Raw genomic sequence first — 14,090 nt, 5'->3', positions numbered from 1 at the left:
CTCAATATTTGGAACAAGTATATCAAAGTTAGCGCAATGACGATCCATATTCCGAACCCGAGGTTTCTCCAGCCTAAAAGAGTCGGAGTATAAATAGCACAAGCATAGTGCTTACTTCTAACGACAACGGTTAAATCGTCAGCCTAACTATAAAGGCCCACATTCTGCGCCTAAGTCTCAGAATGTGTTATACATAGTTCAAGAAAGTGTCCTAGGACTTCAGTAAATCATCGAACTCCGACTGCTGCCTGAGAACATCCATTATCTCCTTCCACGCTTTTACCTGGAATTGGCCCCCTTCCGTCCCCGTTGTCAATGCTGTTGATTCACTGTGCCATGTTAGCCTCTAAACGGGCATGGATGACATCTGCCCGACTTACTCCAGGTACCCATCGCTCCTCCAGCACTTTCCATGAGATTCCAGACCCTGGTATGTTGCACTGACCAGGGACCGGCTTCCCTGCTCGGCCGTGCGCGCAAAAAGCTTAAACATAACCCATACGACGATTCGGTGGTAAAATGCAGTGTATTGTCTCCCCAGCGACGACGCGCACAGCCCCGGGCTGACTGTATTGATTATGACCGGCACTGCTTCGTTCTCATTGCGCAGACGGCCGGCTACCGTCCTGAGGACATACTCCAGAAGAAGCTTCGATGCACCATACTGCTTCGGACCGCTAAACTGTTGCGCGTCATTGAGGTGTTCCAGTAATGGCCCGTCCGTGCGGAGAGTCCTTGCTTGAACGCGGACAAACTGCTGGCTCGAAACGACGGTGAGATGGGTTGGGATATTGTCAGACGAACAAGCCCTCAATTTCGGCAGCAACAAAAGCGCAAGTAAAGAAGTAGATAGCGTATTGACCTGCAACGTCTCTTCCCAACCCTCTTGTGAAGTGGTGAATTCTCGGTTCCAGAGCCCCGCGTTGAGCAGCGCAACATCCAAGTGCTTCAACCCATTGACGCGGTTAGCAAAATCCTTCACGCTCTGGAAATTGCTCATTTCAAGCTCCCAAACCGTTACAACACCTGGCCTGTTTGTCAGTTTCTCAAGCTCTTTCTTGGTTGCTTCGCCGCGCTGTAGGCTTCGGCTGCCGATTATCAAAGACTCCACCCCTAGATTGAGCAGCTTTATGGCGGCTTCGAATCCCAGTCCCGCTGTTGCGCCGGTCAAAACGACTGTCTTGCCCGCGAATGAGACTGTAGGCTCTGTGGGTGGGTTGAGTTGTGTTCTGATGAGCCGGAATAAGCTTGCCATGATGAGCAGCTAGTATTGTTGAAATCAATTGAATGAACGCTTCACAGCTGCAACGAGAACTATGGTTGATAAAAGACGTGCTGGACGTGAACCATTACGTGGAGCCAACTATTCGACAAGATGCCCGGCAGATTTAGTTCATTGCCAGACCCGCTTCGGTGTCTGGGCGCCCCGCTGTGCCTGGAGTTCTCCCCGAAAAGAGCTTGGGGATACGGATACGATAGATGAAGTTTGAATATTCGACAAAGGTCCTGATTTCCGGAGTTGATTTGAATGTCCTGCTAGCGGGCAAGCTCATAAAGCGTCATCTTATTAGACTGATGTATTAAGTTGGAGAATGAAGCAAGGACTCAGAGAGAAGAGAGATGTTGCAGCGACGACAACCAGAGCTCTGCAGAAAGAAACATTTGTGCCTCAGGCATTAAATTATGTCTTGGTGGGATGTATGCAAACACGACAAACACTGATGTGATTTGTGTACCACCTTTCACCACCACTTGATGATAAATTGTATGCCTCACTCAGTCTGCATAGTAAGTCAATTCGTGTCTTTCATTTGCTTCGGCTCTTTACATAACTCTGTACGCTACCTGAAGAAGTAACTACCCGGGTTCTCATCCCTGAGGCTTGACGCAATCATCATTCTCTCGCTGCGTCGGTACGCTTCTATACATACGTCTTGGAATATCAAGACTCATCAGGTCTCCGAAGCCTCGGTAAATCCAAAAGTTGCCACTATCACGCTTCTGACCCAAGTGGCTTATCGCGGCCCGAGTCGGACGAAGCGAGCATGAGTTTCGCAAGCCAAGAGAAAGAGAGTCAAGCGCCGGCAGACGGCCGAACGTGGCGCCAGTATTTTCCCAAGGGCGATTTATGGGTATTTGGCTATGGGTGAGTCTACTATTGTTTCCATGTCTTCAGGTATACCATGTTAGAGTGTAAACTCAGCTAACTAGGTAATAAAGGAGCCTGATATGGAAGCCGCCACCTCATTATGGTATGTTCCAGTTGTTGGAGAGACGGGAGGCTGTCTACTGTAGCCGGCTCTGGATCGGCTAATGGAATTGATTCTAGACCAACGAGTGCCGGGATATATCGAAGGTTACGTCCGTCGCTTCTGGCAGGTTGTACTCCTTCAAGTTCTGATTCTTTTCGCGGCGAATGATTATGCTCATATGACTACAGGCCAGGTACTCGCTCCTAGGCAGCCGTTTACACCAGCCCAACAAACACAGCAGAGAACTTGATCTAACAAACGTGCTCCTACAGTACCGACCACCGAGGAACCCCCGAACAACCCGGCCGCGTAGTAACAGTCATCGAGCGTGGCTTCTGGGAGACACTAGATGACCCGGTACGTTCCTCTTCCCCCATTTCCCCAACCTTGCGGAATATTTTAGCTGATGCAGGTTCATACCAGCTCGCCCACCTCGACAAAAACACAACCCGCGTCTGGGGCGCCGCATATCACATCCCCGCATCTCACGCCGAAGAAGTCCACGACTACCTCGACGTTCGAGAAATAGACGGGTACAGCGTCCACTATACGCCATTTTACCCGAAAACCACATCCTCAAACAGCACAGGCACAGATGAGCCTGCCTCATCGTCATCGTCACCGATAACGTGCATGGTCTACATCGGCCAGCCCAGCAACCCGCAATTTCTGCGTGACGCAGCCCAGCGCGAACCGCAGACTGTTGCGGAGGTCATTGCGCGAGGTGTCGGGCAGAGCGGGAAGAATACGGAGTACCTTTATCTGCTTGAGAAGGCGCTTGAGGGTGTTGGGTTGGGGAGTGCGGATGAGCATGTTACGGATTTGGTTGGTAGAGTTAGAGATATTGAGGGTGGAGGAGAGGCGAGGGCTGAGGAGGAGAAGGCTGAAAGGGACGTGAGGATTTCGTTGACGACGGGGGATGATGTTCGTTGGGAGGAAGAGGGGGATTTGGCGGGATAGACTAGATATCAGAGAGGGAGAGGATAGATCGGCGCCGATATGAAATTCTACGGGTAAGTAGTATCTGCGCATCATACCGACGACATAACGAAGGGGGCTTTTATCTGGTTAAGGGATAGATTGATTGGAATCCTAGAGATTAGATTGAATCTAGAAGGGTGACTTCCTCGGGCTCCTTGAACGTACGAACTATTAAGGTCGTAAGGTGGATAGAGATATCGGGGAGCTGATGGCCTTTTCATGCTGTGGTAGAACTCAGTGTCGATATCCACGCAGTTCATTGTATAGCTGTTCAACCCTGGTAATAACAACAACTCACCTGCGTATGAACAGCCTTATCCCAATCTCTATTAGTGTGCTACAGTGTTGTTGAAGGAGCATTTCTGCAGGTTGTGCATATCCGTAGCCCTCAGTTCATATATTTGGTTGTTCCAGAACTCGCTGCTTCTCTACACAGCTCACACTCCAATAGCACTCGCCAGGTGAAAAAGCCAACGACCGATGCTGGCATAGCTGCCTGAGTATCGGATCCCGTCTGCTATTTCGCCCAAATCTTCTTGCGCAGCCGAGTCTGACCATTCGAGCTGCAACTCGAAAAGCGACCTCTGCGAAATTGCAGTATTATATGGTTTCGAAGTTTGACCCTCCGCTAAAGGAGACTGTGCGTCGACCGATGGCTGTTGGTCAGCAAGGTGGAATTCCGGTGTTCGATCCGCAACGATTTGTTCTCCAGTCGGTCAACAACATCTAATGGTGCATTATCCAATGTGGAACGCAGGCAAATATTGTCGAACCAGTCTTGGATTTCTGATGCCGAAAAAGCACCTGATGTAGTGAGAGCATCGGGTTGGTGAGGTGACTGCGGAAGCGAAGTGGGGGGGGGGTCAGAGCAGTCTCCGTGACTGCTCTGTAGTGAGATTTGAAGAGTCAATTGATCGATCGGGACGAACCCTAACTTGCAAGTGAGAGGATCGCTATGGTCCAGGACAAATGACGATCGATCCCAGTTATTTTCCTTTTTCAGGTCTGTCCAGGCACCAAAGTACGCGTTAAGCTTTTCTTTTGGAAAAGACTCTTTAAGAAGGCTGGGGCAATCCTGATTTAGCATGGCCAAGACGAGGAGGTGAGCGAAATATATAGTTTTTCTTGCGTGAAGCCTTCCATAGCACAGCGCGACAGAGGACAGTCTGGGCTAGCCCCAGGGTCTAGAATTGCGCAACCATTTGGAGAGCATAAAGTTTGCAGCTTGATATCGATAAAATCTGACTTAGCTGCATGTGCAGGCTTAGTCCTTGCTAGTCGGCGCCACTACGACAAGCGAGGAAAGCACCGTGGGCAGCACGGAACACAAAACGGGAAAGAGAGCTGGAAAGCAACGGAATCAACCCCGCTAGCTCGACTGCCGCCTTACTACGTCCACAGATGCTTTTGCTGTCGTTCTCGTCCGATTCGTCGCAGTGCTTGTGGCGAGCTGCGAGAAAAAGACCACCTGGGCCCAGCACTAGCCGATAATTGGCGTATGTAGAAGTCCAAGCGCCATTTGGTTATCTCTGCATCCATCACTGCATTGACACTCTGCTGTGCCGCCAATCCTCTCCCCGCTCTGTCGGCTGCTGCTCTGGTCTCCCGGCCTAAGAGTACACTTTTCGCCTCAACCACGGAGGGGATCGTTTGCTGTGCAGATTGACAGTGCAGACAGCTCGCAGCACAGAGCTGTTCCCCAGGCTTGATTGCAACCCGAGTGTGATCACCCTGCAGCTGCACTGTAGCTGCACCTCAACATTGTAGAGAGTGGGAAGTGGGTGAGGCTTGAACTCCGTTCCCATTCCCCCCGACCCCCGTCCTGCTAGTGCCACTACTGCTGCCACCCCTCTTGACTGTTGACTAAATTCTTTTCCTTCCCGGACCTTCGTCCTCCTTCTCCCATCCCCTCATCGCGCTTTCGATCTGCTGCTTTCGCTCTCTGTCGTCCGAAACTTTGCTGCTTCCACCTGGTCATTGCAACCACCGTACTGTTCCCCAGTGCCGTCTACTGACTGTCCCCCAGCTCATCCACCACAGCAGGACCTCAAGATGGCCAAACTATTCATTGGGTCTGTCCATCCGTCTCTTATGGTCACACTCATCACCAACCATCAATGACACTTTCCTTTTTCATCGAATCGATGGCACTGCACCCCACTGACACAACCACCCAACTAGCGGCCTCGCCTGGCACACCACCGATGAGACTCTCCGAGACGGTTTCTCCAGGTTTGGAACCATCGAGGAAGCTGTACGTGGCCCGCTAAGCTCAAATTTGATGCTCCCTCTTTGCTCGATTCCAGAGACTTACAAGCAGCAGGTCGTTGTCAAGGACCACGACACTCTCCGCAGCCGTGGATTCGGCTTCGTCCGCTTCTCTAGTGAACCCGAGGCCGAAGCTGCCATGCAAGCCATGAACAACCAAGAGTATGTGCCACTATATACTTCTAATTTAGCTCATCAATGCTCATTTCCCCAGATTCGACGGCCGCATCATCCGCGTGGACAAGGCTTCGGAACGACCCAGCAACGCCCGCAACGGCGGCTTCCAGGGCCGCGGTGGCTACAACCGCCCTGAGGGACAAGCTTACCGTGGTGGAGGTGCCGGTGGTACGTTACCCTATCTTAACCATGAATAAATGATCCTCTCCTATCATGCTCATTTCACGTGGTTATCGTTGACAACATCTCCAGGCTGGCGCAACCAACCTGGGCCCTGATAACCTTGCTCTTGTTTTGCCTGCGGACATTCTGCTTTCTCGTTATACAAATTGATGATGCATGATACGGTCGATGACACCCAGTCTGGAAGTTATGCGATGACGCTTCGGAAGATAATGCTGATCTGAACCCCATGATTGATCCTCTTGGTTGAGTTGGATAGTTGCGTTGCTTTTATTTGGATCTTGCTGTGCTTGAGCTAGGTTGGCATCTAATGTGGCATCTCTCCCGATGGATTTATGCAACGGTACGAGTAGAAGATAGTAGAGATCCACCGTTTTGACGAAGGGCCTCCAATTTTGGTCCCATGAAGCACCGCCCTTGTATGCAGCTTAGAGCATCACTTGTCGAGTCGTCATTCTTCAAGACTTGATCCAGAGCTTTCCAACTTATACTGATCGGGGATTCCTATTCTCTATTGGGGCGGCCGGATGCTCGTCAATTACGGATTCCTGGGTTTCAAGGCAACTGCCTCTCTTCGAAAAGCTCTCTCTTATCGAGGTGGCCTTGTGCTGTCGGCGGGAATTTCAGCCTTCAGGCCTTATGGCGCCGAGGATAACAATCACTCCCAATTTTTTTTCTCTTCTTCATTGCTCAAAACCTGGACCTTTGCTCCATCAAATCTATACTATCACTACTGTTATAATATAACCTTTTGAACCTAAAACAGAATACCTCCAGCTCACTCATTGCTGTGGTAATGCGACGTCATCTAGTGTGTCGCTTCCTTCCCCCTCTGATACCGGGTGTGTTTACTCTCCCTCGCCCGCACCATCGCTCAACTTCTACACATGAAGAGACAGCGACTGCGAAGAAACCACTCTCTCTAATACTCGGGTCAAGCCAATTTGACTGGATGGGCGATGCAGACCAGCAGAGATTTCTGAGCTGGCTTTCGCACTTGGACGAGGCGGAGCCGGTTATCGCACAGGAAGACCACCAGCCTTCCGCAAAATTCACGTTTGACGGTATGTCTACCATGGCTGGACTGATATCTTGTGCCTGGAAATATGCTCAACTCACTCTCCTAGGAATTCCCAAAGAAAAGCAAACATTCGACGCAAGCCTTGCCTCTCGAAAACGATCCCCGCACGCAGGACCACGGCAGCGAACCCTCCTTGAGCTCGAGAACTTTGAGCAGCCATGTCCACCTACTCGACCGAGAACAAAGGGAACAGACTCTGCGCTGTCAAGGAAAGAAAGAAACGGGTACGAGCGCATCCCGAGGGCGAAGACCAAAAAAGACCGGTACGAATACAAGGGCAAGGGCTGGGTAGTGAAGAGCGAACGAGCCGCAACGCAGAAAAAGAAGTCGTCTAGGCAGAAGAGGGAGAATATTATCAACGAAAACTTCCGTGCTTCTAATGTGCCATCCAATCGATTGACGGTACTCTGCTCTGCTTTGTGGTGGAAGACAGAGCTAACTATGTCTTCAGCTTCATTCCGCTACAAACTTGGGTATCTTCAACAAGGGTAGAACATCATCACCCGTCAAAACTCGAGGTAAGAAGACATACAATCCAACTGTAGATTCTTTTGCTGATTTAAGCATCATTTAGTAATCGACCAGAGCTTCTCCGAAACAGATTTTCTCAGCAAACCGCCGATACAAGGAGAAGCCAGCCGGACATCTCAACATGGGGATAATAGAAACATGATTGAATACGACTTTGGGATAAGAGAGACCTGTCAGCACTACAACGAAGCATGCGCTGAGCAAATGGAACCCAGGACTGGAGAAAACTCTCAGCAACAGCCACAAACTGCGGACACAGGGCTGGAAATAGACAACTACTCCATGAATCACGGCCCAGAGAAAGATTTTGACCCAAAAGCGAGCTCAAATATTTCATCCTTCAACCAAGGACCCTCACACGGCAAAGGGAGAAGAACCCCTCGCGAGGAACTCATGGCACATCATCCTGCGAGACAAGACGGACCCTCAGCTGTTGATGATCCCACCATGAAGCTTCTGGACTTTGATTTGCATACTTCCGAGAAATGCGTTGCCGTGAATCAAGCCAAGAGGTATTGGAGCTTGGAGGATCTCAAGAGCCTTCTGCAAAAGAGGGTATCTGCGTGGAGGACAGAAGACAAAGAGATTACGACTACGCTGACTGGGTTCCAAGACAATCCACGAAAACGCAAACGCAATCCATCTCGAGAGCTGAAAAGCCCTCATGCACATATACCGGAAGAGAGAAGGCCCAGCAAGCACAGACAGATAATGGAGACGAGCCCGGTCAAGGAGATGACGGCGCCTAGAGCTGCGATTTTTGATTCTTCCTCGCTTTCTGATGGGTTCATTGATTATCTCATGGGAAAGCCGCTTTCTGGAGGCGGACAAATAGGTCACGCCATAGAGAGCAGTATACCTCAGCAACAGCGCCCTTGTTGGGATAAAGAACCACCTCCACTCCATTACGAAGATCCATACCTCACATCTCAAGCGTTCGACGCCGCGTATGAGGCAATCATGCGGTCAGAGTTGGACGCATCGCATGATTTGCTAGATTATGCACCAGTAATAGATGGCACTCCAGGCACAAAGCGGGGATACATCGATTCACTGTCGCCCGCTCCTTGGGCGTGGGGTTTGGAGGGCGAACAGACTTCGGAACCTTCCCATATCGAGCAGGAAAAGCTCCTTTCGCACAGAGAAGCCTGGCCAGTCTTGAACAAGGCAGGCACTGAGCGAGGTGACCGAAGATCCTCGTTTACGGCGAATTTATATGGCAACCGGGCGCCGCTTCGTCCGATACAAACCAATACGGATTGGGAATTGGGACAAGTTCCTGGGCGATATCGTCCAGAATCGGACAAATTGAACGTCGACCCAGATCCGTTGAGAAACTTTTGGCAGCAAAACAAACTGTATTGATCCTGGATTAGACTATGTTGCAGTCTCGGTATGAAGCCTTGAGGTGAGTGTGCATTGTACATAGGTTGTGACTGTCCGTCCGGGCACTATGACTATCACATCGCATTGAAGAGCATATGATACCAAATAACCAATAGATTCATGGATGTTTGAGTGAGCTTTCCTTGATCTCTGCAAAGTGGATAAGCTGACCGGCCCTAGCAAAAGGGCTAAGCGCTGTAGACCAGACTTTGAGCAGCAAGTGCTCAGACTTTCGAGAGCCATACTAGATGACTCGCGACCGAAAACCTGCAAGTGTCCCAGATAGTGCAAATAACGATCTGCATCGCAACAGGTCTCGGGGACACGAGAAGGCATATCCTGCATCCGTTGGGGAAGGATAATAGGCCATGGATGAAACATGCTTATTGAAGTATACCGGCTTGAACCCGGGCAGACGGTAAACTAATGCAGCGCACAGGCTTGCGGAATTGATAGATTCATTTTATTTCATGTTTGCTTTTTGCATTAATCTATCTCCTCAATCTATCCTAGAAAGGAAAGAGACCAAAGGAACGGACCAGGTTCGTGGTTTCAGATAACAATTCGCGTAATGAGGGTTTGAGCTTGCGCCCTCCTGATGTTTGTGCTTGACCTCATCGCCTCTTTGTTTGACTCGGATCCTTCCTGGACATGCATCCCCCTAGTTTGTCCCACGAGCCTGGTTCTCGGGACCGGTGCCTGCCTAGTCGTGCCTAGTTGAAAGAGGGTGCATCATTTCTCGCCGGTTCTTCCTTCCTGCAGCCTGGCTGAAACTGCACTCTGCATTTGCTCCATCGGATGGAGACCGCCTACGCCTGCCTCATACCACGCCCTTCTCCCCACCAGGCCTGCATCAGAGCATGGATCTTACCCAATTACTGCCATCGAGTACACCGCAAGTTGGACCTGAGGGCGAGAGCTGCGCTGACAGGTCTTGAGGCTGAAAGGTGGGTGGCTACAGTGGCGCTGGGAAAGCGTTCTCGTGCTTTTTGGCCGTTATCTCCTTGTGAAAGCTCGAGCTCAGCTTAGTGGCGAAGGCAACGACTAAGGTCTGAATACCCTGCTGTCGGTACTGATGTTACTGGGCCAGCCCTTTGGGCGGGCTATTGGAACAAGGTACTAAGCAGACGTATAAGAGCTAGGCTGACCGTATACCATTGCAGTCGGAGCGCCGTTTCGTGTCTTCGCTTCACACTCTACCGGCCGACTGATAGTACCTCCCGAAGGACCGTCAATCCTCCTGGTCTCATCATACCAAGTACCTTCTCCAAGCATGGCTACCACTTACGCACGACACCCCTTAACGAAGTATAACCTGGCCATCCACGACCGGCTTCTAGAAGATGTGAGTATCTCTATGCGTTGATGCCTCTGTTAATGCCCAAGCACACACAGCCCTAACTCACTGTCTTTCCGAGCAGCAACACGCCACCGATGCAATAACCGCATGGGTAGACAAAGTTATTCTAGAAGAACAAAACCACCTCTTCTGCTCTCAGATGGGCGTCGCTCTTTCCGATATGCGCTTGAGCGCTGGAGCTAGTAACGCCAATTCCCATATCGAACAAGAAATGGAACGAATTGGTGAAGGAGTTAAACTCTCATCTTCAACCGGCCCAACGGGTGGGGGACCTCTCAAGATCTTCGAGCAGCAGCGTCCGTTGACGTACCTTGAGAGTCCTCTAGAGCGGTACCTTACGCCGGGGTCCAGTGACCCGAGTTATTTTAGCCGGCCTACTATGGCGCATGGGGGGTCTCAGTATGGGAGTATGGAGGGGAGGAAGGAGAGGAGGGATATGGTGCGTGGACATGTGGAGGTTGTGAAGGAAAACGCTCTCAAAGCGCAAAGCACGTCGAGTACATAAGACGTCTTGGGTTGTGTTAAAGCTTGAACCTATCGGCTTTTCTAATCCATCGTTCTGCACAATATATCTAGACAAACATAATTTAGAATGCCATTCCGTTCGTTCCTGACCTTTTGCCTACAAAGACCAAGACATTTAACTGGTAGCAAGTGCATTAGGGTATAATCTGCGTGCTATGCACGCTTGTATAGATTCCACTCTGACAGACGTATATCTGCCTGTCCAACTCATCCAAAAACGCCGTTATCTCTATAAGTCGCGACTGCGCATCTGAGCAGAGCCTCAATCAGATCGCTTTATGTATGTATGATACAACCACAGCTCTCTCGGTATCCGCAGGGAAGGTCCCCGGATAACGCTCAATCTACCACGGGACGCGCCAAAATTTCGATTTGCACTGCTGCATAGCTCCGTCCCCAGTATCCAGTCTCCAGCATCCAGTATATACCACCCAACTCACACTCACAGCGCCGCATAAGCTTTCACATTCCCAACCCCAGAAGCAGACTCCTTCTCGACAAGTCGATCAACGGGGTACTTCCACTCCATGAACCTTGTCCAGCCTAATAGAACAAACAAAACTCATTAGCAAGCCCTCCCTTCAACCTTCCGAAAAACACAATATAATTAGGGGAGAAGGGCAACATAACATACTCCAATAAGCACACTTCCTCCCCAAAAACTTCCCAACAAACGGCACAAGCACCATCGTGAGCAGGAGCTCCAACTGCTCAATACTCTCCTGCCACTCGGCCTCTGCGTCGCTGTCCGAGTATGAACTGAGCGTGTCGAGGTCGCTAGCTGATGTAGATTCTGAGGGGAGCGAGGCGATTTCGGAGAGCGAGTCTAGGTCGGACGGGTTGGTGTAGATTGTGGCGTGGGCGTGGGGGGTTGTTGCGGGTGGTGTGGAGGTTGCGGGTGTTGAGGTTGAGGGAGGGGTTGGGAGGATGTAGGAGGAGTCTGAACCTGTTGTTGAGGACATTTCGGCGGGTTGGTTTGTTTATTGAGATCCGGGGGTGGTGTAGTGATGGTGTTGTTGTGGTTGCGGGATCGAGGGCTGGGAGGTGATGTAGGTAGCTAGGTAGCTGGTGGTCGATTTGCGGAGTTAACGAATGTTGTTGATTTCGTCAAAGGGTGAGTAAGCCGAAGACTTCAAGTTTGGATTCGAAGAAAGAGATGTAAGAAAAGCTGTGTAGTCGTTCAAGCAGTGGCCTGCCTACCGCCTGGTCGAGAGCATCGAATGCAAGTACGGAATCACGCCGAGTCCCGGAGGCAATGAGGTTATTGCATGTTGGCCTTGCTGCCTGAGGATCCGCCAGTTCAACTTGTGGTGAATATCATGTGATCTTGTAATACAAATACTTCAGTTGAGTCATTCCACCCACGTGACCGCCTCCGCGATAACAGGCTTCGCCATCAAACTCAACGCAACTGCGAGAAGGCAAGATATCGACGACGTGCAAGACTCTCATTTCTGTTCTACCGGGTAAGATTAATTTTTCTTCTTGGTTCTGGAGTTGGGAGTGCATATACACCGCATACATTATCCCACTCAAATCCTCCCAATATGGCGGAGACTGTACGTCACACTACCCTTGTTTTCTCTGCTGTACTTTTACTTTACCGATCGCCCACATACATTTTCTTGTGCGGTTAGTCGGTCAGGGACTGATCGAGGTGCCGCTGCTATTATTCTGCCCAACTTCTCTCAGTCTTTGTGATTGTTAGCGCTGAAGGCGATCGATCATTCACTGTTCTCTCACTCAAACACCTGCCCGCCTTCGAAATCCTTGGCGTCTTTGGGATTTCAATTTCATTTCTTCCCCCACTAACGCGTTCTTCATTCTGCTCCATATAGGTCGAACCAACGGCTCAGAAACAACGCAAATCCGTCGCATTCAGCGAAGGGACCGTCATCATGGATACGAACGGCGAGGTCACACAGCAGCTCGAGAAGCCTGTCGAGGAGCAACAAGGTGCGTCCCGGCGAACTGCAAAAAGCCACCCACCCCCCTCCGCCACCTCACCGAACAACGACCTAACCTCCCCAACAGCAGCACCCACAGACAAGGCCGTCGACGAAGTAACCGACCTCTTCAAGGGTCTCTCAAAAAAGAAGAAGACCAAGAAGCCCAAGGACGCCGAAGCGGACGACGAATCCTCCCCCGCCCCCGCGGCCGACGGCGAATTCGACCCCACAGCCCTGAAGAAGAAGAAGAAGAAGCCCAAGAAGGTCGACGCGGGCGACTTCGAAGCCAAGCTCGCCGAGGCCGGCATTGCAGAGAAGGAATCCACGGAGGACCAAAAAGAGGCTGAAGTCCCCGAGGGCGACCTCGAAGCCGGCACGGGCATCTGGGCCCACGATTCCACCCAGGCCATCCCTTACTCGCTTCTCGTCTCGCGCTTCTTCTCCCTCATTCAGAGCCACCACCCTGATCTCCTATCGAGCGGTTCCAAGTCCTACAAGATCCCCCCGCCTCAGTGTCTGCGTGAGGGTAACAGACGTACGATCTTCGCCAACATCGCTGATATCTGCAAGCGCATGAAGCGGTCCGATGACCACGTTATGCAGTTCTTGTTTGCGGAATTGGGTACCTCTGGTTCCGTTGATGGAAGCAGGCGTCTCGTTATCAAGGGTCGTTTCCAGCAGAAGCAGATTGAGAACGTCCTTAGACGGTATATCGGTATGTTTACATCTACGCCCTTTCTGTCTATGATATAGTACTTATCAATGTCAATAGTTGAGTACGTTACTTGCAAGACCTGCCGCAGCCCCGCCACAGAGCTCAACAAGGGTGAGAACCGTTTGTACTTCGTTACCTGCAACTCGTGCGGATCCCGTCGTTCCGTCGCCGCCATCAAGACCGGTTTCCGTGGACAGGTCGGCCGCAGAAGGAGGCAGGGTTAAACTTAGTCTGCCGGCTAGGTTGTGGTTTAGTCTTTGGGGTTGTTATGGAGGTACTACGACGTACGTCTGGAGGTAGAAGAAATAAAGGTTTTTCTTTTCATTACTAACTTCTTGTCTACCTGTCTCTGGCGGACGGGATGTTGGTATCTTCATTTTCTCGTTTATCCTCTTTCACGTTTGCGATCCTGTTATCTTTCTTACATGTAAAGATTTCTATCTTCTGATTCTTTGGATGATTGATGTTTGTGAGACGGGATACGGGTTATTAGTGAGGTGAGGATAATCGGGGTTGAAGGCGCGAACGCGGATTGCGGTGCGGTAGGTTTAACGAGACAAAAGTGGTGATGACGATATCATTAGAATGGCATGACTGTCCAAGTATATTGAATGATATGACGCTTTATAGCAGAGACTGTTCTCTGTACATTCCTTATGATAGAGCTTCATTCATTCTCTGC

At 50.7% G+C, this 14,090-nt stretch overlaps 6 protein-coding genes across 6 annotated transcripts; 4 read left to right on the top strand and 2 right to left on the bottom strand.

The window, feature by feature from the left end:
• Window positions 1-21: 21 nt before the first annotated feature.
• On the bottom strand, window positions 22-1,578 carry BDV17DRAFT_268300 (putative short-chain dehydrogenase/reductase family protein). The gene is made up of 2 exons (XM_073758452.1): window positions 381-1,578; window positions 22-329 (listed from the first exon to the last, which is right to left on the bottom strand). Exons 1-2 carry the CDS (start codon window positions 1,253-1,255, stop codon window positions 212-214), a joined length of 993 nt encoding a protein of 330 aa, XP_073613783.1. The 5' UTR covers window positions 1,256-1,578; the 3' UTR covers window positions 22-211.
• Window positions 1,579-2,045: 467 nt separating this feature from the next.
• BDV17DRAFT_293058 (gamma-glutamylcyclotransferase) lies at window positions 2,046-3,212 on the top strand (the record flags this gene model as incomplete). The annotated part of the gene is made up of 5 exons (XM_073762505.1): window positions 2,046-2,146; window positions 2,221-2,252; window positions 2,330-2,465; window positions 2,525-2,609; window positions 2,676-3,212. 5 exons carry the CDS (start codon window positions 2,046-2,048, stop codon window positions 3,210-3,212), a joined length of 891 nt encoding a protein of 296 aa, XP_073613782.1.
• Window positions 3,213-5,285: 2,073 nt separating this feature from the next.
• BDV17DRAFT_293057 (RNA recognition motif domain-containing protein) lies at window positions 5,286-8,838 on the top strand (the record flags this gene model as incomplete). The annotated part of the gene is made up of 8 exons (XM_073762504.1): window positions 5,286-5,305; window positions 5,415-5,487; window positions 5,557-5,663; window positions 5,716-5,846; window positions 6,674-6,925; window positions 6,989-7,344; window positions 7,394-7,460; window positions 7,517-8,838. The coding sequence occupies 8 exons, from the start codon at window positions 5,286-5,288 to the stop codon at window positions 8,836-8,838; spliced, it is 2,328 nt and encodes a 775-aa protein (XP_073613781.1).
• An 822-nt stretch (window positions 8,839-9,660) lies between these two features.
• Window positions 9,661-10,794, top strand: BDV17DRAFT_138918 (uncharacterized protein). The gene is made up of 3 exons (XM_073754280.1): window positions 9,661-9,908; window positions 10,023-10,204; window positions 10,281-10,794. The coding sequence occupies exons 2-3, from the start codon at window positions 10,133-10,135 to the stop codon at window positions 10,722-10,724; spliced, it is 516 nt and encodes a 171-aa protein (XP_073613780.1). The 5' UTR covers window positions 9,661-9,908; window positions 10,023-10,132; the 3' UTR covers window positions 10,725-10,794.
• A 67-nt stretch (window positions 10,795-10,861) lies between these two features.
• Window positions 10,862-12,162, bottom strand: BDV17DRAFT_268280 (uncharacterized protein). Its single transcript, XM_073758450.1, has 2 exons — window positions 11,379-12,162; window positions 10,862-11,287 (listed from the first exon to the last, which is right to left on the bottom strand). Exons 1-2 carry the CDS (start codon window positions 11,704-11,706, stop codon window positions 11,187-11,189), a joined length of 429 nt encoding a protein of 142 aa, XP_073613779.1. The 5' UTR covers window positions 11,707-12,162; the 3' UTR covers window positions 10,862-11,186.
• Window positions 12,163-12,173: 11 nt separating this feature from the next.
• BDV17DRAFT_268275 (translation initiation factor eIF2 subunit beta) lies at window positions 12,174-14,051 on the top strand. The gene is made up of 4 exons (XM_073758449.1): window positions 12,174-12,303; window positions 12,583-12,700; window positions 12,779-13,408; window positions 13,466-14,051. Exons 1-4 carry the CDS (start codon window positions 12,292-12,294, stop codon window positions 13,630-13,632), a joined length of 927 nt encoding a protein of 308 aa, XP_073613778.1. The 5' UTR covers window positions 12,174-12,291; the 3' UTR covers window positions 13,633-14,051.
• Window positions 14,052-14,090: the final 39 nt, after the last annotated feature.

This window comes from Aspergillus undulatus (genome assembly GCF_047715775.1).
Source record: "Aspergillus undulatus strain CBS 261.88 unplaced genomic scaffold BDV17scaffold_38, whole genome shotgun sequence".
Taxonomy (NCBI): Eukaryota; Fungi; Ascomycota; class Eurotiomycetes; order Eurotiales; family Aspergillaceae; genus Aspergillus; species Aspergillus undulatus.
This window is presented reverse-complemented; position numbering and strand designations above follow the sequence as displayed.

What these genes read in the sequence shown, in the direction of transcription:
- BDV17DRAFT_268300 (XM_073758452.1), bottom strand. Translation starts at nt 1,255, where the DNA reads ATGGCAAGCTTATTCCGGCTCATCAGAACACAACTCAACCCACCCACA. An exon ending in AGGAGCGATGGGTACCTGGA is followed by an intron (nt 330 to 380) that starts GTAAGTCGGGCA and finishes AACATGGCACAG; the next exon opens with TGAATCAACAGCATTGACAA.
- BDV17DRAFT_138918 (XM_073754280.1), top strand. Translation starts at nt 10,133, where the DNA reads ATGGCTACCACTTACGCACGACACCCCTTAACGAAGTATAACCTGGCC. An exon ending in ACGACCGGCTTCTAGAAGAT is followed by an intron (nt 10,205 to 10,280) that starts GTGAGTATCTCT and finishes CTTTCCGAGCAG; the next exon opens with CAACACGCCACCGATGCAAT.
- BDV17DRAFT_268280 (XM_073758450.1), bottom strand. Translation starts at nt 11,706, where the DNA reads ATGTCCTCAACAACAGGTTCAGACTCCTCCTACATCCTCCCAACCCCT. An exon ending in GAGGAAGTGTGCTTATTGGA is followed by an intron (nt 11,288 to 11,378) that starts GTATGTTATGTT and finishes TTGTTCTATTAG; the next exon opens with GCTGGACAAGGTTCATGGAG.
- BDV17DRAFT_268275 (XM_073758449.1), top strand. An exon ending in GCCTGTCGAGGAGCAACAAG is followed by an intron (nt 12,701 to 12,778) that starts GTGCGTCCCGGC and finishes CCTCCCCAACAG; the next exon opens with CAGCACCCACAGACAAGGCC. An exon ending in CGTCCTTAGACGGTATATCG is followed by an intron (nt 13,409 to 13,465) that starts GTATGTTTACAT and finishes CAATGTCAATAG; the next exon opens with TTGAGTACGTTACTTGCAAG.